Source organism: Plecotus auritus (genome assembly GCF_963455305.1).
Source record: "Plecotus auritus genome assembly, chromosome: 7".
In the NCBI taxonomy this organism is placed as follows: Eukaryota; Metazoa; Chordata; class Mammalia; order Chiroptera; family Vespertilionidae; genus Plecotus; species Plecotus auritus.
This window is the reverse complement of record NC_137774.1, coordinates 97,583,741-97,607,107: the sequence shown is the minus strand read 5'-3', so window position 1 is coordinate 97,607,107 and position 23,367 is coordinate 97,583,741. Positions and strand designations below refer to the sequence as shown.

At 43.8% G+C, this 23,367-nt stretch overlaps 1 protein-coding gene across 4 annotated transcripts in view; it reads right to left on the bottom strand.

The window, feature by feature from the left end:
- ALDH7A1 (aldehyde dehydrogenase 7 family member A1) overlaps positions 1-19,457 on the bottom strand; it is a 60,112-nt gene extending 40,655 nt beyond the window's left edge. For all 4 annotated transcript variants that reach the window (XR_013961063.1, XR_013961064.1, XM_080677574.1 and 1 more), the window contains exons 1-7: positions 19,207-19,457; positions 17,463-17,516; positions 16,851-16,916; positions 11,428-11,508; positions 10,684-10,807; positions 6,817-6,949; positions 4,675-4,719 (exon numbers count right to left, since the gene is read on the bottom strand). Coding sequence is in view for 2 of the 4 variants with exons in the window: in XM_080677574.1 (XP_080533700.1) it covers positions 4,675-4,719; positions 6,817-6,949; positions 10,684-10,807; positions 11,428-11,508; positions 16,851-16,916; positions 17,463-17,516; positions 19,207-19,398 (695 nt within the window). In the remaining 2 variants the exon portion in view is untranslated. The remainder of the gene's footprint in view (positions 1-4,674; positions 4,720-6,816; positions 6,950-10,683; positions 10,808-11,427; positions 11,509-16,850; positions 16,917-17,462; positions 17,517-19,206) is intronic.
- Between the last annotated feature and the right edge of the window lie 3,910 nt (positions 19,458-23,367).

Genomic DNA, 23,367 nt, shown 5'->3' with positions numbered 1-23,367 from the left:
GAGGATCGCAAGAATCAAGTCAAAGATTTGAAATACAAAGAAGCAAAAAACACCCAACCGGGAAAGCAAAAAGAAAAAAGAATCCAAAAATATGAAGATAGTGTAAGAAGACTCTGGGACAACTTCAAGCGTACCAACATCCGAGTTATGGGGATGCCAGAAGAAGAGAGAGAGCAAGATACTGAAAACCTATTTGAAGAAATAATGACAGAAAACTTCCCCCACCTGGTGCAAGAAATAGACTTACAAGTCCAGGAAGTGCACAGAACCCCAAACAAAAGGAATCCAAAGAGGACCACACCAAGACACATCATAATTAAAATGCCAAGAACAAAAGACAAAGAGAGAATATTAAAAGCAGCAAGATAAAAACAGTTAATTACCTACAAGGGAGCACCCATACGACTGTTAGTGGATTTCTCAAAAAAAACTATGCAGGACAGACAGGAGTGGCAAGAAATATTCAAAGTGATGAATAGCAAGAACCTACAACCAAGATTACTCTACCCAGCAAAGCTATCATTCAGAATTGAAGGGCAGATAAACAGCTTCACAGATAAGAAAAAGCTAAAGGAGTTCATCACCACCAAACCAGTATTATATGAAATGCTAAAAGGTATTCTTTAAGAAGAGGAAGAAGAAGAAAAAGGTAAAGATAAAAATTATGAACAACAAATACATATCTATCAACAAGTGAATCTGAAAATCAAGTGAATAAAAAATCTGATTAATAGAATAAACTGGTGAATATAATAGAATCAGGGGCATAGAAAGGGAGTGGACTGATAATTCTCAGGGGGAAAGGGGTAAGGGGGGTGCGGGAAGAGATTGGACAAAAATCGTACACCTATGGATGAGGACAGTGGGGGGGTGGTAAGGGCAGAGGGTGGGGTGGGAACCGGGTGGAGGGGAGCTATGGGGGGAAAAAAGAGGAACATTTGTAATAATCTGAACAATAAAGATTTATTTTAAAAAATGAAATAAAATAAAGTTAAATTACAGAACTGTATATATAAAAAAATAAAATAACCACAGCTCAATGCTGATTCAATCTTATTTCGAATTATAAAAATGGCTCGAGTCATTCTGTTTTCTCTAAAACACGGTTCTTCGTTTTGAGCTTCCTGAGGAGCATGGGCTTAAATAGAGCTAAGGTTCTTCTCATCAATCATCCGAACTTGCTGACTACTTTCTAACTGGTTTAATTTAAATTTCAAAAAGGTCCAAATCCAATACCCATTTCCATAAAAGATTCTATTGCAAATGTAATACTCCAATTGTCCCCCCAAAAGATGTCCTTTATAAACAAGAATCATATGATTTCACTCACATGTGTGATATAAAACAGGAAGCAACAAAAGAATGAACAAAACAACAAACTTATAGACACAGACAACAGAAGTGTGGGTACCAGAGGGGGAAGAGGGAGGGGAGAATGAAGAGGATAAAGGGGGTCAAATTTATGGTGATGAAGGGAGACTAGATTTTGGGTGGTGAACATACAATGCATTATACAGATGACGTATTATAGAATTGTGCACTTGAAACTTATATAATGTTATTAACCAATGTCACCCCAATAAACTTAATAAAAAATATTCTTTACAGTGATTTTTTTTTTTCCATCCAACAAGGATCACACACTACAGCTGTCATGTCTGAGACGAGATATCCAATTGTACAATTCTTTCCAGGGACCAGGGTGTACATCCTGTCTGCACAAGGAAACTGGTTGTCCTTGAAGGGTAATGATTTTGCTTTGTGCCCATGGGTATAGGTTAGCAAAATCCTTTCCCCCTAATGCATGAGAATCTAACCTTAGGTTAACTCTCTAGTTTTGTTAACCAGGTTACCTGATAAATGTCAGAGTGTCAACCACACTACCTACACAGACAACATGGCTTACAGTAAAAATGACCCGACTGGCCAATTGCATCTGGACTACAATAACCTCCTGAGAACGATAAATAGGGACCTCATACTTTTTGACCTTCCCTGAGTGCAGTAACTCTTGTAACTGCATGTCGCTTATGGGCAGCTGAAAGCTCTGTTAATAGAATTGTTACAAGATAGTCTGGCTCTATGGGGCATTAGGGTATAAGTCAGGGCAACCCCCACTTCTGTCCATCGTAGGTCTCATCTCCTTACCCCTGTGCAAACTGCTACAAAGACACAGATTAAAGAGAAATACCTAATGCTATCCTCCTGGCAAATTAGCATATCCTTCTAAATAGAGGTATGATGTGTGGCCTATGTTCCTCTTATGAGTCTGAACGTTTAAGTGAATTTAAGATCTCCTGTTAGATATGGCAGCACCCTTGCTGAATTAGGGCAAAATTTAGCATCATCTACTCATTGTCTTGCACTGCAAAATAAGACATTCTCAGTTACTTAAAATATCAGCTGTGTTCCTATGTGAGCATTTCAAACCCTTCAAAATGTTTAAAGCATATAGTAATTATAAAGCAGCTCAAAGCAACAATAACTTAGAACATTTAAAACTAGTATCAAAACTGACAGTATTTCAAAAACAAAACAAAACAACCTGACAGTATTTTAAACCAGTTGCTTAAACTGGCAAGTCAGTTCTAAGTTTTTTATTTTGAAAAAAATTGCCTGGGGAATCTCATCATTTTTATGTTTTGTATATCAGAGTAATATGTAATATTTCATTCAAATACCCCTACCTTGAAGGATATATTTTGCTCAATATCACACATTCCTTTCAAGTAAATGCTATTGTCTCTTTTTTTTAATTCTCTCTTTTTCAGCTCACTTTTCAATTCCTAAACCAGTACCCTATAAATGATCTTCTAATATTGAAAACCCTCTTACATATAGACTCCACCACAAGCTCTCTACAACAATTCTTAAATCAGAGAATGCAAACCATGGGCATGATACCATTGTAATTATCCTAGTTATTAATAACAGGGAAGGAGTAAAGGAAAGGCCAAATATTATAGGCATATCATTGGGCAGCTTCACCGGGAAGCCATAGCTTACACTCCCCATGGAGACACGAGTCTATTCCCTGCAGATGGCTGGGGGAAAAGACCGGACAGAGAGGAAATAGACGCATGCCCAGTAAAGTTGGGGTGATAAATTGGGGACAATGTCGGAAGGTACTTGACTGTCAGTCACACCTGAGAACAGGTCAAGGGCCAGAATGGGCATGGCCACTGCAAGCACATGAAGATTTGAGATATTTAATCCCCTAAACAAAGACATTCACTCCCTTGGTTGATTCCTGCTTCCTGGGCTCTCACTCCTGCTTCCTGGCATTCTCCCATGGCCCACAGCCATGTGGACCCCCACACACAATGGACTAACAAACTGTAACTAGCCTGATGCTGACTGGACCCCGCTGCAACATGGAAGGGAAATTCTGGACACTGGCTTTGCTTCTCGTTCTACTGAAACCTCAGTTACACATCTATAACTGGACTAAGGGAAATGGGACTTTGGAAACCCCATGATATAATTCCATGCAAATAAAAATCACTCATCATCCCGTGAAAGTCTCAGAAAATTCTTTTTCTCGAGGTATCATAAGGACTCCACTCCCAGCACTCAGTGGGGAAAGGGATACCCCAATTTTGCCAACAACAAAATCAATCAAGCATAAAGGATGCATCATCACTCACATGGAAAGGGGTGCTCTTGCATACGATCTCTAAATTCCAGAGTGACAAATTTATTAACGTTGATTTTATGACAATCAGTTGTCAAGTTTTCAAATACGAGTAAATAAAACAATTTTTAATCAAAAAATAAAATACATTTTAGATAGTATGAGAAGAATCCCTGGAATAATATTTCTTTCTGCTTTGCTAATAGTCCATTAAACAAAAGCAATAAAAGAATTAGCTGGGTAGAAAACAAAACCACTAACATGTTGAATAGTTAAAACTACAGCCCCAAAATTGCAAGAAAATTTCCTCTGTGCGGGATTTGCTTTTCTTTTGCAAGTGACAATAATGTTTATAAGAGTTTGATTTCAACACTTTTTTTTTTAATATATATTTTATTGATTTTTTTACAGAGAGGGATAGAGAGTTAGAAACATCAATCAGCTGCCTCCTACATGCCCCCTACTGGGGATGTGCCTGCAACCAAGGTACATGCCCTTGACCGGAATCGAACCTTGGACCCTTCAGTCTGCAGGCCGACGCTCTATCCACTGAGCCAAACCTGACAGGGCTGATTTCAACACTTAAATCTATTATCAGCTATGTTTCTACTGAGTTAAATGATATGGCTCTGAAAGCGCTCTGTAAGCTGCCAAACAACATAAAGTGTTATTACAGTCAAAAGAGAAAGAGGTTAGCCAAATCCCCCCTTAAATATGAGACTTTTACCTCACATTAAAATTCAGTGCCTGTCAGTCACCCTTTTTTTTTTTTTTTTTTTTAAATATATATATTTTATTGATTTTTTTACAGAGAGGAAGGGAGAGGGATAGAGAGTTAGAAACATCGATCAGCTGCCTCCTGCACATCCCCCACTGGGGATATGCCCGCAACCAAGGTACATGCCCTTGACCGGAATCGAACCTGGGACCCTTTAGTCTACAGGCCGACGCTCTATCCACTGAGCCAAACCGGTTAGGGCTGTCAGTCACCCTTTTGAGATTACTCCACACCCAGGAAAAAGAAAGTCACACATACTCACTTTGTGACAGCGACACTAATGAGGGAAGTTGTTGGAGCTCCTTTCCTTGAGAGGGTTAAAAAAAAAAAAAGGCAATTTAATTTGGTGAAAATCATAAATACCTTTTATTATCAAGCAGAAGCAAGTCTTTTTAGACAACTGAGCCTCTCATAACTGAAATAGGAATCTGTCCTTCAGCTTGGTGTCTCTGGGACCTAACAGACTACAAAACTTTCATAAATATAAAAATGACAAAAGCAATTTTGAACTTGCTTGCTGCACTGCTCATAGGAACTGTTACATTAATATCTGCCGATCATGGGAGCTGAATGAAGCGGAAATCAACATGATTAATGGTGGAAGGCTGGTGAGCTGCCAGAAAGCACAGGTCCCTTTGGCAACACGGTGCCAAATGATTAATCCTTCCACCTATGCGTTGCTTTTGTAGACAGTCTTTGAGTACAGTCAACTGCCTACATTTAGATCAGTATATAACTAGTGGTAAGACCCAAAACAGGCAAGGACAAACCTAGTTCTTCCACTGAACAGGAAAGCTAAAACCAGATGCTGACATTTTCCCACTTCACTTTTACTATCAAATAGTTCATAAAATGTAAAATTTAATGCATCAATGGGAACATTGGCCAAGGGCTTCAGAATAACTTAGAAATTCACTATCAAATTCTTATTGAAGAAAAAGGGAGTCAAACTTTAAAAAGAAGGTTGTGACTTATTGAAAGTTCCTTTTTTTCTCCTAGTTATTTATTTAGTTTTCTGTTTGGAGAATGTAGTACAATAAAGATTATTTAACTGGTCTTTGTTTCTGGCATAGAGCTTTCAAACACCTTGGGCCACTGAGCAGTGGTTAGAGCATCAGCCCTGGGACCACAGTCCCGGGTTTCATTCCCAGTCAAGAGCACGCACCTGGTTGCAGGTTCCAAGATGCAAATTTCATCCCTGGCCCTGATCAGGGCACGTTTAGGAGGCAACCAATCGGTGTCTCTCTCATATTGATGCTTCTCTCTCCCTCCCTCCATTCCACTCTCTCTCAAAATCAAAGGAAAAAATAGCCTCAGGTGACAATTACCAAAACAAACCCACCTCGGGATTCTGAGTGACACAGTGAGTTTGTTATGCTAACAAGGTGACTTGTGGTGTCTACTAGATAGCTTCAAGATGGGGGCTGGTTGCTGGTCACCAGAAAGACCAACCACAGGAAAGAGAAATCAAGATTGAGTTCAATCACGTCCAATGATTCAATCAGTGATGTCTATGGAATAAAACCCCAATAAAAAACTCTGGACACCAAAGCTCAGTGGAGACTCCTGATTGGGAGGGTACCATACCCCAACTCCACTGGGAGAGGGCCTGGAGGCACTGCATCTGAGACACTTCTAGATCTTTCCTTATGTGTATCCTTTATAAAAAAAACAAACTATAATCATTTGAGTACTGCGCTTTCTTGAGTCCCCTGGGTCATTCTAATAAATTATTGAAGCTGAGAGTTCATGGGAACCCCCAAATTTACAGATGGCTGGTCAGAATTGCAGATGTCCTGGGGACCTGGGGTACTTGCAGCTTACATCTGAAGTGGAGCCAGTCTTGTGGAAGTCTGAGCCCTTACACATGAGGAATCTGACACTAAACACAGGAAGTCAGTGTCAGAATTTAATTACAGCACCCCCTTGGGGTGGAAACAACTGGACGGACAACGCTATGTCAAAAAAAGAAATAAGTCAAAAACAAAATTTTACCAATGGTAAAACACAGAGTAATTCTAAGTCGGCATTTCACAACTAGCCAATATGACTTAATATGTTAACAGAAAGAGTAGAGCCCTGGCCGGTGTGGCTCAGTTGGTTGGGGATCATCCCATGCACCAAAAGGTTGCTGGTTCAACCCCGTCAGGGTACAAACCCAGGGTGCAGGCTCAATCTCCACTAGGGGCGTGCAGGAGGCAGCCAATGGATGTTTTGCTCACATCAATGTTTCTCTCTCCCTCTCCCTACCTTTCTCTCTAAAAATCAATAAAAAATCTTAACAACAACAAAAAAAGAGTAGAGTAGTAGAACACATTTCAATACATTTAAAATACTTTTGCTAGTTCCTAACAATGGCTACTTTTATCATCTATTACTAGAAAAGCAAGTGAGCAGGTCTCACCATAGGCAGACATTCCCGCAGATCATGGCGATGGCGTTGTTCCAGCCGTACACCGCCACAGGGAAGTTGAACGCAGTGATGATTCCAACCAGGCCTACAGGATTCCACTGCTCAATGAGTGCATGGCCAGGTCCTGAAGACAGGGGGAGGCGAGGAGCATGCTTAAGCGTGTTCATTTAATGCACGTCACATGAATAAGTCTGCTATATTTCACTTTCAGAACAAAGGCGCACAGGACCAAGTGGGGATTCCAGATGCCCTGTCGCGGATCGCTTTGCATACTGCGGGACATTGGTTCATTAATTAACACACTACAGAAGTTGTTATGACACCAACCATAATGACAGACACAATGTCTCTGATCCTAAAGGAACTCTGGTCATTTTAATCAAGGGCAACCAAAGCAGTGAGGCAAGGAGTGTTGGCTCACAAACCCTGGTCAAAACCAGACCAACCAGGAAGGCGGAGCGCCCAGCCATGCATCTTTCTGGCCTTGCTCACACAGCTAGCGAGGCACAGCGAAGCCGCCATTGCTGCACCCACTGCCAGACCCTCCTTTGGTCTAGGCCAGTGGTCGGCAAACTGCGGCTCGCGAGCCGCGGTTTGCTGCTCTGTTGACTAATGAGTTTTCCGACCACTGGTCTAGGCATCCTAACCTCCCTTCAGATGATGTGCTGGCTATGCCTCCTTCTGGCAGGACCTGCCACCTCCACCCCAGCCATCCCCTCTTCATTCTCCTCCCCAGGGAGGCCAGTGCAGCTCTGATAACACTTCCCTGCTTAAAACCCTTTGGTGTCTGGGTCACTCCTGTAGCTGCCCACCTAAAGTCCATCTCCCTATCAGGAACAGTCTCTTCCCGCTTCCGCTCCACCACCCCAGCCCCCCCTCATACTGTGCCTCCAGGTGTGCTAAAGCCATACAGTTCCCCAAACAGGACACATTCTCCCATCCTAAGCTTTCATTTTTTAATTATTTTTTTGTTGTTAATCCTCACTTGAGGGTATTTTTCCATTGATTTTTAGGAAGACTGGAAGAGAGAGGGAAAGACAGAGAGAAACATTAATGTGAGAGAAGCACATTGATTGGTTGCCTCCTGCATGTGCCCCACCTAAGGCCGGGGTCAGGGAGGAGCCTGCAACCAACGTATGGTGCCCTTGACCGGTATCGAACCAGAGACCCTCTGGTCCGCAGACCCAGGCCGATGCTCCAAACTGGCTAGGACATTAAGCTTTCACTTATTTAAAATGCCTATTTTAAATGTCTGCCTCACTGCCCTGAAATCTAAACTTCAATTGCTTTTTCTTCAAGGCCCTGGATTTACTTTATCTGGCTAACTTAGGGGCTCACTATCCTATCCTCCACCCTATCACAGTATTTATCATGTTCTATTATACTTCTCTCCCACTTGCCTCTCTTAAATGTAAGGACTCTATAGGCTTATAAATTCTTTGAGGACAAGGACTATGCCTTATTGAGATCAAGTAGCACCTATTAGATCACCTGGCAACTGGTAGACACACAATAAACTTTAATTGCATTAATGAGGTCAAAGTTACCCCAAAGACCATGCATAGATTAATATTATATTCTTTAAAAATATACATTTTCTTTTCAGATCATAAATGTATCATAATTACCGTACAGGGAAATTCTGAAAAATAGAAAGATGACAATAACCACTAGCACCACTCTGGCAGACTTCCAGCTCTTTTATCCTCAGTGCAGCCACACAGAACCATGTTTGCTCTATCAAAACTGCAAACATGACAAATCACATAAGCCCTTATGCTCATCACTGAAACCTCCCAGAGTACAAGTCTGGTCCATCAGCACAGTGCGACTGCAGAAGCTTGAAAACATCCATCGCCTGGGAACTGGTTAAATAAATTACATATAGGATCTTTACAAACACACAGCCATAAAAAAAAAAAAGATGAAGGAGCCCTAGCTGGTTTGGCTCGATGGATAGAGCGTCTGCCTGCAGACTGAAAGGTCCCAGGTTCGATTCTGGTCAAGGGCACATGCCTGGGTTGCAGGCTCGATCTCCAGTAGGGGGCATGCAGGAGGCAGCTGGTCAATGATTATCTCTCATCATTGATGATTCTATCTCTCTCTCCCTCACCCTTCCTCTCTGAAATCAATACAAATATATTTAAAAAAAAAAAAAAAAGATGAAGGAAGCCCCTTAATGGAAGAATATGAAACAATGTCCAAGACCCATTAAGTAGAAAAAAATATAGAACAGAATGTAGTTTAAGAATGTCTGTGTTTACAAAACACACATATTTGCCTATAAGTGAGTAAACGCTCTAAAAAGATATACAAGAAACCAGGAACTACTTCCATGGGGATACTGTGGAGTAGCCAGGGGAAATACCTTTCATCCTTTACTCCTTTATTTCTTTTTAATTTTGTGATATGAGTATATCATCTCTTCAAAAAATAATATAAAAATCATTTAAAAATAAGTAAATACAACCTTTCCATAAAAGTGTGGGGTTGGAGGCAGGCAATCTTCATAAACAGGATTTTTTTACCTGCTAACAGACTGTCAACATAAGCTCAACCTTTGCCTTATGGCATTTACAGGTCATTTTTAATGTTTCCTATTGATACCACAATGAACATCTTTGCACATAAACCTTTGTCACGTTTCAAATTATTTACTCAAATTAGATTCTTGAAACTGGTATTAAATTTAAGGCTCTTTGGATTATTTCTAAATTGTTTTCCAGATGGATGGGCAATTCATGTTACCACGAGTCCCCATATGAGTGTCTGTCAACCCACGAATTTGCCAACACTACGTTTTATCTTTAAAAATAAAAATGAAAAATAGTCCTAGCCGGTTTGGCTCAGTGGATAGAGCATTGGCCTACGGACTGAAGGGTCCCAGGTTCGATTCTGGTCAAGGGCATGACCAGGGTTATGGGCTCAATCCCCAGTAGGAACCATGCAGGAGGCAGCCAATCAATGATTCTCTCTCATCATTGATGTTTCTATCTCTCTCTCTCTCTCCCTCTCGCTTCCCTTCGGAAATCAATAAAAAATATATACATTAAAATTAATTAATTAATTTAATTAAGTAGCCCGGGTGGCATGGCTCAGTGGTTGAGCATTGATCTATGAACCACAAGGTCACGGTTCAATTCCCAGTCAGGGCACATGCCTGGATTGCAGGCTCAATCCCCAGTGGGGGATGTGCAGGAGGCAGCCAATCAATGATTCTTTCTCATCATTGATGTTTCTCTCTCTCTCTCCTCTCTCCTCTCCCTCTCTCTCTCTCTCTCTCTCTCTCTCTCTCTCTCTCTCTCTCTCTCTCTCTCTCTCTCTCTCCCCCTCTCCCTTCCTCTCTGAAATCAACAAAAATGTATTTTAAAAAATAAATAAGTTGCCCTGGCCGGTTTGGCTCGGTGGATAGAGCGTCGGCCTGCGGACTGAAGGGTCCCAGGTTCGATTCCGGTTAGGGGCACGTACCTTGGTTGCGGGCACGTCCCCGGTGGGGGGTGTGCAGGAGGCGGCTGATCGATGTTTCTCTCTCATTGATGTTTCTAACTCTCTATCCCTCTCCCTTCCTCTCTGTAAAAAATCAAAAAAATATATTTAAATAAATAAATAAATAAATAAATAAGTGAAAATAAATTTTTCTGTAATGCTCTCAATAATAAAATAAATTTTTCAAATGTCTTACTCTGATGTTTTCATCTGTTTCAAATTACATTTCTGACTATAAAAATTAAAGACATATTCATTCATGTACATGCCACTTACAAGTCCTCAGTTTTGCAAACTGATCACAGCCAAGGCATTTTGGAGCTCTCTGTATCAGAACACAGAACTCTTAGCCTACATGACTTCACTGCTTACTCTCAGAAGGCAGGATGGGTCCCCCGATCATCCGTGATAGGCCAACAGCATAGTCACATATATCCACGTACTCCTGAACTTCTCCCACACCTTCCACTAAGATCTTCCCCATCTCCAAAGACACCTAAAAATACAAGAAGCCAAGCTACATTTCCCAGCAGAATTCATGTTTTAAACATTAAAATGACCAGAGGGGGGAATGCAAAACATATTTTGTGTCTCTTGTGAAGGCAATAAACTTTAGAAAATCTGTTCTTATTTTTCTGAAGAATTTTAAAACCCAAGAATAGTCTTCACTTTTTCCTGTCTTGTTCATCTTTCCTCCAGAGAAAAGACTTTTGAAATGCATAAATTGCTTTATATAAAAATCACAATCTTAGAAAAACCAAAAAAGAAAAAGAAAATCACAGTCTTGCCCTGGCCGCAGGGGCTCAGTTGGTTGGGCATCGTCCTGTGCATCAAAATTGCCAGTTCAACTCACGGTCAGGGCACATGTCTGGGTTATGGGCTGAATCCCTGGTAGGGGTGTGCAGGAGGCAGCCAAACAATGTTTTGCTCTCACATTGATCTTTCTCTCTTTCTCTCTCTCTCTCTAAAGTCAATAAAAACATATCCTTGGGTGAATATAAAAAAAGAAAAGTTAAAAAAAACACACCTTAAAATAAAATCAATCTTATATACAGAAAGGCATGACAGTCTTATTCCCCTTTAAAGGATTATATTTTTACTACAGAAATACTTTACCAAGCTTCCTAGTACTTGAATCTTCTCCCGCAAGGCATCACCAATCTGTCTCACTACTTCTCCTCGCTTTGGAGCAGGAATCTAAGAAAAGAATGGAATTTTAATGTCCAATTCAAAGTATAAACTTTAAGCCCCAGCCGGGTATCTCAATGGTTAGAGCATCATCACAATATGCCAAGGTTGTGGGTTCGATCCCCAGTCAGGGAACATTACTGTGGGCTCAATCCACAGTATAGGGCATGCAGGAGGCAGCCGATCAAGGTTTCTCTCTCTCTCTCTCTCCCTTCCTCTCTCTCCCTAAAGTCAATAAAAACATTTTAAATTATATAAAAAGAAAATAGAATGCAAAGGTCAAAAGGCAAGAAAAAATATGGTGGTTTTGGAAAATTGTAAGGAGTTCAAAGAGGCAGGAAAGAAATGCAGGGGCCACAAGGCAAAGGGCCATGTATAGGATTCAAAAACAGTGAGGCAATTACCAGAGGGCCTTAAGTGGTGGTGGGGGAGAGGGGGAGGTGGATCACAGTACATTTTAAAATATCACTCCAACTGTAATATAGAAAATGGATCAGAGGGAAACAAGAACGGGATAGGAAGACCATTAGGTCAAACCAGAGGTGGCGGCTGCCTGGACTTACAAAAATGGCAGCAGAGAGAAATGTAACTTAAGATGTTCAAGACTTGCCAAAACCGGTTTGGCTCAGTGGATAGAGCGTCGGCCTGCGGACTGAAGGGTCCCGGGTTCGATTCCGGTCAAGGGCATGTACCTTGGTTGCGGGCACATCCCCAGTGGGAGGTGTGCAGGAGGCAGCTGATCGATGTTTCTCTCTCATTGATGTTTCTAGGTCTCTATCCCTCTCCCTTCCTCTCTGTAAAATATCAATAAAATGTATTAAAAAAAAAAAAAAGATGTTCAAGACTTGAGCCCGGCCAGTGTGTCTCAGTGGTTGAGCATTACCCCATGCACCAGGAGGTCACCAGTTGATTCCTGATCAGGGCACATGCCCAGGTTGCCAGCTCAATGCCCAGTGGGGGGATGCAGGAGGCAGCCAATGGATGTTTCTCCCTTATCAATGTTTCCATCTTTCTCTCACTTTTTCTCCTTTCTTCTCTCTGAAATCAATAAAAACACATTTTTTAAAAAGATGTTTAAGACTTGATAATTTAAAATTGATTGTCAACCCTGACTATTCAGAGAGGGAGAGAGAGAGAAACATTGATGTGAGTGCGAAACATCCATCGGCTGCCTACTTACTGCACACTCTCTACCCCTACCAGGGATGCAGTCCACAACCTGGGCATGTGTCCTGACTGGGAATTGAACTGGTAACCTCTTGGTGTACGCACGACGCACAACCAACTCACCCACACTGGTCAGAGCTAGATTCTAGTTTAGACCACTCAAATCTGACACCTTTTTTGTTGTTGTTATTATTCCTCACCCAAGGATATTTTTTCCATTGATTTTTTATTTTTATTTATTTATTTTTTTAAATATATTTTATTGATTTTTTACAGAGAGGAAGGGAGAGGGATAGAGAGTTAGAAACATCGATGAGAGAGAAACATCGATCAGCTGCCTCCTGCACACCTCCCACTGGAGACATGCCCGCAACCAAGGTACGTGCCCCTGACCGGAATTGAACCTGGGACCCTTCAGTCTGCAGGCCGACGCTCTATCCACTGAGCCAAACCGGTTTCAGCTCCATTGATTTTTTAGAGAGAGTAGGAAGGGGGAAGAGAGAGAAACATCAATGCGAGAGACACACATCAAGTGGTTGCCTTCCGCATGTGCCCTGACCTGGGCTGGGAATCAAACCTGCAATCCAAGTAAGTGCCCTTGACCGGGAATTGAACCCACAACACTAACCACAGACATGCCGGCCAGGGCTGGCATCCTCCCACCCCCTCCCAGCTTCCCAGATGACTTGCACAAAAAGCACGAGTTGAGAACCACAGGGTTAGGTTTGGGAAAGCGAATGAGGGGGGTGTGGGAAACAAGGAAGAAAGCTACATCTCCAGTGGGCACTTGATCAGGCCTTGCATAACCGGGCATCAATACTCTCAGACCCTCCTGAGGTGGCAGCAAGAGTCCGCGTCCCTGCACACTTCACCCGTGAAGTCACATTAAGAATTAGGAGGGCCGGGACCGGTTTGGCTCAGTGGATGGAGCGTCGGCCTGCGGACTGAAGGGTCCCGGGTTCGATTCCGGTCGGGGGCATGTGCCTTGGTTGCGGGCACATCCCCGGTGGGGGATGTGCAGGAGGCAGCTGATTGATGTTTCTCTCTCATCGATGTTTCTAGCTCTCTACCCCTCTCCCTTCCTCTCTGTACAGAATTAATAAAATATATTAAAAAAAAAAAAAAAAAAAAGAATCAGGAGGGAAGTATTAGCTGAGCGGTTGAGGAATTACTACAATGACACCCATGATAAAGAGCTGCCAAGTATCTGGTACTCCTTCAGTCCGTTAAAGATGGCCCGTTAACAGTTCCTGCCCTGAAGAGAGGGAAGAGGCTCTGGCTCCTCCTCACCAGAGATGCAGAGGACAAACGAGGATGCAGAGGGGCGGAAACAGGTGAGCTGAAACTGTCTCATGAAAGAAAGCAGCCTTTGGAATCAACCAGGTTCAATGTGGTAAGTTCCAGTGAAGAGGAAGAAATCAGTTCTTACAACTAGTCTTCTGCATTTTTTACTTGGTTCCTTCCCCCTCCAAGGGAAATGTTTCCTTTGAAAAATTCCTGGCTTAACTTAAGTGAACTAAATGATACAGTAGTTTCAGTAGTTGGTCCTCACACAGGCAAGGCCGGCCGAAGGGAGGCAGTTGGGAAAGTCTCTCTCTTCCCTAAACTTTGAACTCAATTGCTTAACGCGAATTCCAACAAGTGGATCCCCAACTGACGCTACCATCACCCAGAATAGCAACCTGTTCCCACTTAGCAGCCCTCATTCTCCGGGGAAGTGTGAGGAAGGCTATAAGGTGCAGAGTCCGGCCCTGCTGAGTAAGAGCAGATTACCAATGAGGCCCTGGAAGGGAGAACACCAACCAGGTACAGCCCAACACTAACGTCACAACAGCAGCTGCCACCCCTAGAGCGAAGAGGGATGTGAAGGCCAGTTCAGGAGAAAAGACCCCGATGCCAGTCAGGGGCCTGCTGGAGGCAGCCGATCGATGTTTTTCTCTCTCTCCCTCTCCCTTCCGCTCTCTCTAAAAAAAATCAATGAAAACATATTTTTTTTAAAAAAAAAGATCCTGAATTCACACTAACTTTTCTCAAACATGATTGTATTTGCCCTGGGTAAATACATATACATAATAGACGTTTCTGGTCAAATGTTTCACTGGCATTCAAAATAGTGTATAAAAGGGTGAAATCCTAATGTAAATGATGAACTTTATATATTTAATGATAATGTATCAATACTGGCTCACCTACTGTAAGAAATGTCGCACACAGCCAAAACCGGTTTGGCTCAGTGGATAGAGCATCTGCCTGCGGACTGAAAGGTCCCAGGTTCGATTCCGGTCAAGGGCACGTACCTTGGTTGCGGGCACATCCCCAGTAGGGGGTGTGCAGGAGGCAGCTGATCGATGTTTCTCTCTCATCGATGTTTCTAACTCTCTATCCCTCTCCCTTCCTCTCTGTAAAAAATCAATAAAATATATTAAAAAAAAAAAAAAAGAAATGTCGCACACTAATGCAACATGTTAATAAACTTGGGGAGCGGGCTAGGGGCCAGGGGAGAGCTCTGCACTTCCTGTGCCACCCCAGAATGTGCCCCGTTGACAAGCGGATTACTTTGTGCTGAAGGCATTCAAGACCCAGCAGACTCAAGAAAAGTGTTTGTATTGAGAAGGTAGCTTGATTATCTTGTTTACTGCATCATTCAATTGTTTTTAAAGTGTGGAATACGCATTACTTTTACGATCAGAAAGAAAAGTTATTTTTAAAGCATGACAACAAGTGACACTGCCCTGGGCACTGTTCTCTACGCGGGGGAACTTACTTAGCATACTGTTGACTTTTGGAAGTGGTGTTTTCCAGCTCAGGCATATTTTTTATCATGTATAATGGAACCCTCAGTCTAAGAATGAGTTAAAGCAGCGGAAAAATGTTCCTCCAGCTTTGCACAGAAGAGGTTTCTCAGACTGCCCCTCCCCTAGGACACCCTCCCCACCCCCCACCTCCCAGCAATCACTGATTCAGCGAAAACACTTAGCTCAACAGTCCCAGACCCAGCAGCACGTGCTTTTATCACTGGCAGGTAGAGGTTTGCCATGTGCCCGGCTCTCCTGTAAGCATTTTACATGATTAACTCATTTCACCCCCATGATAACCCAGGAAGTGGGCAGACAGTCTCCCCTTTTTATGACAAAGTACACTGAGGTGAATTTCCCCAGGGATAGAGCTGGGTGAACCCCAGGATATTCCTACAGCCACAGGCCTAGAATTTTTGGTGGCAGACCCAAAGGGATATTCAGGGTGAGGTGAGGGAGGATTAGGAAATCCAGGCTAACCCTGTTCTTTACTCTCCCCTCCTCCAGAGAACTGGCCCTCACCTAGTGACAGCTAAGCGGGGCCAAACTCCACTCTGTCCCTACATTTGCTCATATAACCCCTGGTGGACACAGAGGCGGAGGAGGCAGAACCCACCTCAAAGCCTTCAGACGGTTTAGGAACTCCAGCCCCTGCCTTTTGAAAGAGCAGCCACCACTGCCCTGTGAACCAGAAATGTGAACCTATTTCTGAGATACTCCCCGTTCACCTCCCATAAAGCTGGTGGGGAGGGAGAAGAAACAAATGGGTATTTTTATTTTTTTAATGTCTTTATTAATTTGAGAGAGAGAAGGGTAGATAGAAACATCCATCAATCAGCTGCCTCCTGCACACTCCTTACTGGGGAAACCTGCTTATGGGCCCTGACCAGCATCAACCTGCAACCTTTCTGTGCACCGGGGAGGACCGACCAACTGAGCCGAGTCGGCCAGGGCTATTAGTAAGAGTTTTAATCCATTTAAAATTACCCTCTGATGCTCTGGCCTGTGTGGCTCAGTTGGCTGGAGTGTTGTCCCACCCAAAGGTGGCAGGTTCGATTCTTGGTCAGGGCCCATAACCAGGTTGCAGAGTCGATCCATGGTTGGCGTGTGTGTCAGAGGCAATCGATGGATGTTTCTCTATTTCTCTCTCTCTCTCTCTCCCTTTCTCTCTCTAAAAATCAATTAAAAAAAAATTTTTTTTAACTACCCATTGACACTGAAGGCCAAATATGTACTAGTAAAAGGCACTATTCTAAGACTATAGCAGAGGAGATTATCACAGCCCCCAGAGAGCTCCCCTTTCTGCCAGGGGCACTGGCCTGCTCATCAGATGCTTCTTTATCCCATTGCAACTACAGTAAGTAATCATGCCATGGCCTCCGTACTTACATCGGCCCAGATTCTCCATGCTTCTCTTGCTTTCTTTATAGTCTCTTCATAGTCAGCCACACTCGCCTACATTAAGAATTAAGGGGGGAGAGGAAGATGTAACCAAAAAAAAGAATTAGGTGGAGACAAAGGGAAAAGAAAAGTGATGATCTCCTACGAACACAGACTATTTTGGAAAAGAACTGGAAATCTCTGGGTGGCCCTAAAATTTGTGGTTTGAAATTATTTTCATGGCCCATGCTTCCCAAAACTTGCTGGAACCCAGTAAGACACGTAGAATCTGGGTGTGCTTTTTGTCCGTTAGCGGCATCTCAAACAACACCTAAGGTGTATTGGAATATCAGAACCTCAGGCTCCAACCCCGATTTATGAGGTCAGAACCTTCATTCTAGGAGTCCCCAGGTGATTCAGAAGCAAGGGACCCCCTCTCTCCTAGTCCTCCTTATGGTTCACCTTTTCTAGGGCACACACATCTCCACTGGGAAGATTGGACAGTCTCTTAAATGTCAATGAAAAAGAAACATTGTTCTTTGACTTTGTAATTTCCTATTGCTCTTGATCACTCCCAATAACTCCAGGTAGACTGTTTGCATGAAAAATAGAAGTACTTACCTGTCGGACTCTTGCTATTGGCTCATTGTTAGCAGGACAATAGGTGGTGATCACCTAAAAACAAAAAAATGACAACCACATATTGAAAATGTAATCCCATCCAAATTAGGGGAACAGACCAAATGAGGGAAGAAAAAAGGGAGGAAGAAGAAAAAAGACTAAGATAAAATATCCAATCTCAGAACCTTAACTTCTGTTACAAATAAGCCACTCGACAAAGCTTTTCATTTTGACCTAAACATTTAGAACCATCTTTCTGCAAAACCCTCTCTTGCCATCTTCTAAGTATTAGGTACATCAACAAAAATCTAAATGTCACCTGTTATTTCCTCCCCTTTCTCCATTAACAGACCAAAATGGAGTTTTACTTATTTTCTCTCCCTTACTCTGCCCACCCTCTGGTCATGAGATAAAATAGCCAAAGCCACACAACTATGGGAACTATGGGAGAGGCCTGTGCCCACACAAACGGAAACGATCAACAGAAAGGAAAAAAAAAAAAAAAATCAGGTCATAACTATTATTAAAAATTTTCTTTAAAAAGGCCTTCAGGAGGAAACATATTATCCAAGAAGCTAATGATTACATGCCATGGGGAAAAACAAAAATAGGAAACTACCAACTGAGTGGGGTTTATTAAAACCACCTGAATCTCCCACCTAGTGGTTCTCAACCTTTCTAATGCCGCGACCCTTTAATACAGTTCCTCATGTTGTGGTGACCCCCAACCATAAAATTACTTTCGTTGCCACTTCATAACTGTAATTTTGCTACTGTTAATGAATCGTAATGTAAATATCTGTGTTATCCCATGGTCTTAAGTGACCCTGCTAGCGGTTCTCAACCTGTAGGTCGCGACCCACAGGTTGAGAACCGCTGCTGTAGAGCCTAAGACCATCGGAAAACACAGATATTTACATTACGATTCATTAACAGCAAAATTACAGTTATGAAGTAGCAACGAAAGTAATTTTATGGTTGGGGGTCACCACAACATGAGGAACTGTATTAAAGGGTCGCGGCATTAGAAAGGTTGAGAACCATGGGAAGGCGTTTCCTCTAACAAAACAGGTTCATTATGTAACATACACAACGTTTGTTGCATGTTATATAATATTTTATTCCAAAAACTTTCTTCCCTAAGCGACTCTCAAAAAATCTAGGCGATACGTACTTTCTTTGCCTTTCCCTCGTATCCTAGAAAACGTTTTATTGAGCGCTAACTGGATGCCAGGCATGGTGCTGGGCTCTGGAAAGAGAAATGCGGAAAAACCGGTCCTCAAGGAAAACAGGATTTCAGGAAGTCCGAGCTTGCAAACTCCACAGGGATTCAGAAAAGAAGACAATGCAACACTGTATTGTAGAACATCACCCCTGGCGCGGATGTCACATCTGAGGAGCCACAGTCAAGCACAAAATTAAGGTAACGTCCACCGATAAGCGTGGGCCATTTCTCACTACAGATGGCAGAACTCGGCCCTAAGGCTTTAAGTATGCGTGAAAAGTTTAACCCCAACCAGCCCCCAAATGGCATCGAATCGACTCTCCACAGCGCACAAGGGCCTAACATCTAGGGGTATTCTGAAGGCGCCCTACTCAGAAAAAAAAACTTTTCCTGTGGAGTTTCGAAACTTTCCACCCGGTACAACCGCCTACAGCAGCAGCGGGGAGTCGGACTGCGCAGAGCCCGCCCGGCCGCCAGCAGCGCACGGAGCTGCAGAGATTTCCCCGGGCGCCCGCATACCTCGCCCCGGCCTCCCCAGCTTCCGTTATACACGCCCTCGTTCTCCTCGCGGAGCCCCAGCTCCTTGAGCCACGCATACTGGGGCTGATTGATGAGCAGAGTGGACATGAAGGCGGCCGGCCTGCTCCAAGGTCCCAAGAGCTTGCTCCGCCTGGCGACGTGCACGCAGAGGTGGCCGGGGACGCGCCACATTCTGAGCCCGGGACGCGCCGCGCGCCCGCGGCCCGAGGAGCCGCTGAAATAGGGCCCCGCCCCCCGCCCGGGAGAGCCCATTGGGCAGGCCCGGCCCCACCCCGGGACACGCCCTCCCGCCTCAAGGCCAGCCCCAGCCTTCACCCTGGGTTTAAGGCTGGAACAAAGCGGGGACGCAGGGAGGAAACGAGAGGGGTACTGCCATCTAGTGAAAGATGCCAGAAACCGCGAGCCCAGCGAGAAATTCTTCCCAGCAAAATATTGGCTCTCAAGCACAGTAGATTGGAGTAAGGCTTCTCAGACTGCAATGTGATCACCGGGCCATCATGTCCAATGCACATTCTGAATCATTGATTCCGGGCCGGGGTCTGAGAATCAGCATTTCTAACCAGCTCCCAAGTGACAGTGGCACTGCTGTTCTATGGAGCAGCCTAAAGAGGAGTTGTTTGGTGTGTGTGTGTGTGTGTGTGTTGGGTTTTTGTTTTTGTTTTTTTGGTGGAAGGAGTAAGAAAGTTGTTTGTTTTCACTGATTTGTTATAGTACAAATTAGAGTTTTTCTAATTAATGAAAAATATTAAATTATAGTATTTCCTCCTAAATATTTACCTGAATATATTCTTGCTTTTGAAGAACAAGGGCAGTTTTGATCAATTTCCTTCATTCTCAATTTCTTCTATCTTCCTGCAACATCCTTTCCACTCACATTCCCCTTACAATCGCATTTCCCATCTAATTCCACCTAGATGGGCCTACCCTATATATGGGAAATACTAAACGATTTGAAAATGAGTTAATACACACACTCTCAAATCAACTGGGTCAATAGGTGTTTCAGTGAGTCCCAACCTATATTTCAAAAGATTACTTTTCACTACTTGCCTGTGGCCTTTTGCATTGCAGCCAGACCAAATAAGTGACTCTATGCTTCTATATAAAGCCTGTGTGGTCCTCCTACTGTGTCTGCCCTTACTGTTCTCTCCACCTGCCAAACCCTTCCATCCATCTCTGCATTCAAGCTGAGCTTTATCTGTTCCATCCTTATGGCATAAGTAAATTCAGCAAATACTTGGCATGTATCAACCACCTATCAAGAAAGAGTAGTCAGTGCCGAATGATGCTTCTGTTTGTAAATGTTACATTTTTCCCTGTTAAGGCAAATACCATCTCTGACTCATCCTTACCTGGCTCCACAATTCCCATCATGGTATTAGGTTAGGACCATGTCCATCTATATGAATGAATGAATGAATGAACGAATGAATCTTTGAATATACCTCAGGAGTAATAAGCATGGATACCCTGTCCAGCATTAGTAATCTCTATCAACAACCGAGCTATTATCTTCCACCTACCCCTAGGATTGGGCACTAATTTCCTTCATTTTATTTCTCAGATATTTTAACTGAGAATTTAATTCTTCTCACTTCCTGGCTGCCAGCAAGATTCTTGTACATATATCCCAACAACACACCCTTCCTTCTCTTCTCATTTTGAATCATTTGATTCAAAAATGAAAAGACATTTACAGATGCGGTAAATTTTAGGAGCAATGCATAATGCCCTTAGGAAGTGTTAGCTTTCTTCTCTTCACTAAGTCAAGGCTCGGTTCATGGCTGTCAACTAGATCTGGGAAGATACACACCAGCAAATGCTGTCATTGAAAATTAGGATCACATCTCTCTTCCACCTCCTTTTTACAAAACTCTCTCTTAGTTCTGCTCAACAGATGGTCAGGAAAAAATGAATTTTGATGGGGCAGAGCAGGAAGAGATAAAATTAAATGAATCATATAAAAGCACATTCTATATAATAAAAGGCTAATATGCAAATTGTCCCCTCGACTGGGTGTTCGATCGTGAGTTCGACCAGGGGGTGGGGCCAGCCAACTGCCCACATCCCCTCCCCCCGGCCAGCCCACCCCATCGGCCAGGATTGGGGTGGGCTGGCTGGACCTCACCTGTGCATGAATTCATGCAGGGGGCCTCTAGTTTCATATATAAAAGAGAATTAAATGAATTATATATGAAAGCATATATAAAAATTGCAAAGCACTATAGACATTTAAATATACTCACTGACCTCAGGACACCTTGAACCAATTCCATATTAAAAGTGGCAGAGTTATGTTCACAGCAGCACAATTTACCATAGCTAAGATTTGGAAACGGCCTAAGTGCTCATCAGCAGATGAGTGGATTAAAAAACTGTGGTACATCTACACAATGGAATACTATGCTGTGGTAAAAAAGAAGGAATTCTTACCATTTGCAACAGCATGGATGGAACTGGAGAGCATTATGCTAAACAAAATAAGCCAGGCAGAGAAAGATAAATACCACATGATCTCACTCATTTATGGAATACTAGAGGCCCGGTGCACGAAATTCGTGCACAGGGGTGTGTGTGTCCCTGAGCCCAGCCTGCACCCTCTCCAAAAAGGGACCCCTCGAGGGATGTCCGACTGCCCGTTTAGGCCCGATCCCACTGGGCCTCACAATCCAGGACTGCTGGCTCCCAACTGCTCACCTGCATACCTTCCTGATTGCTCCTAACCGCTTCTGCCTGCCAGCCTGATCACCCCCTAACCACTCCCCTGCCAGCCTGATTGATGCCTAACTGCTACCCTGCCAGCCTGGTCACCCCTAACTGCCCTCCCCTGCCAGCCTGGTCACCCCTAACTGCCTTCTTCTGCAGGCCTGGGTCCCTCCCAACTGCCTTTCCCTGAAGGCCTGGTTGCCCTCAACTGCTCTCCCCTGCCGTCTTGGTCACCCTTAACTGCCCTCCCCTGCAGGCCTGGTTCCTCCCAACTGCCCTCCCCTGCTGGCCATCTTGTGGTGGCCATCTTGTGTCCACATGGGGGCAGGATCTTTGACCACATGGGGGCAGCCATCTTGTGTGTTGGAGTGATGGTCAATCTGCATATTACTCTTTTATTTGCTATGATAGAGGCCTGGTGCACGGATGGGGGCCAGCTGGTTTGCCCTGAAGGATGTCCCGGATCAGGGTGGGGGTTCCCTTGGGGCGTGGGGCGGCCTGGGTGAGGGGCCTGTGGTGGTTTGCAGGCCGGCCACACCCCCTGGTGACCCAAGTGGAGGCTCTGGTATCTGGGGTTTATTTATCTTCTACAATTGAAACTTTGTAGCCTGGAGAGGAGCCAAGCCTTCTGCTTGCTCCTGGTGGCAGCCTTTTTTTTTTTTTTTTTTTTTTTTTTTTTTTTTTAATATATTTTATTGATTTTTTACAGAGAGGAAGAGAGAGGGATAGAAAGTTAGAAACATCGATGAGAGAGAAACATCGATCAGCTGCCTCCTGCACGCCCCCTACTGGGGATGTGCCCGCAACCCAGGTACATGCCCTTGACCGGAATTGAACCCGGGACCCTTCAGTCCGCAGGCCGACGCTCTATCCACTGAGCCAAACCGGTTTCGGCGGCAGCCTTTTTTTGGGGGGATTTATGTATCTTCTATAATTGAAACTTTGTAGCCTTAAGCAGAGGCCTGGGCCAGCCAGGGTGTGCGGAAAGCTTGGCTTCCTCCATCACCGGGGGCAACCCCAGCCTCCTGCTCTTTCCAGCTCAGTGGCTGCCACCATTTCTGTTTGGGTTTATGTATCTTCTATCACTGAAACTTTGTAGCCTTGAGTAGAGGCCTAGGCCGGCAAGGGCAGGCAGAAAGCTTGGCTTCCTCCATTGCCAGGGAAACCCAAGCCTCCCTCCTGCTCTCTGTGGCTGTAGCCATCTTGGTTGGGTTTATTTGCATATTCACTCTGATTGGCTGGTGGGCATGGCTGGTGGGCGTGGCTTGTGGGTGTAGCGGAGTGAGGGTTAATTTGCATATTACTCTTTTATTAGATAGGATAATAAACATAAACTGATGAACAAAAACAGATCCAGAGACAGAGAAGCATCGATCAGACCGTCAAACCTCAGAGGGAAGGTAGGGGAGGGTGGGAGTAAGGGGGAGAGATCAA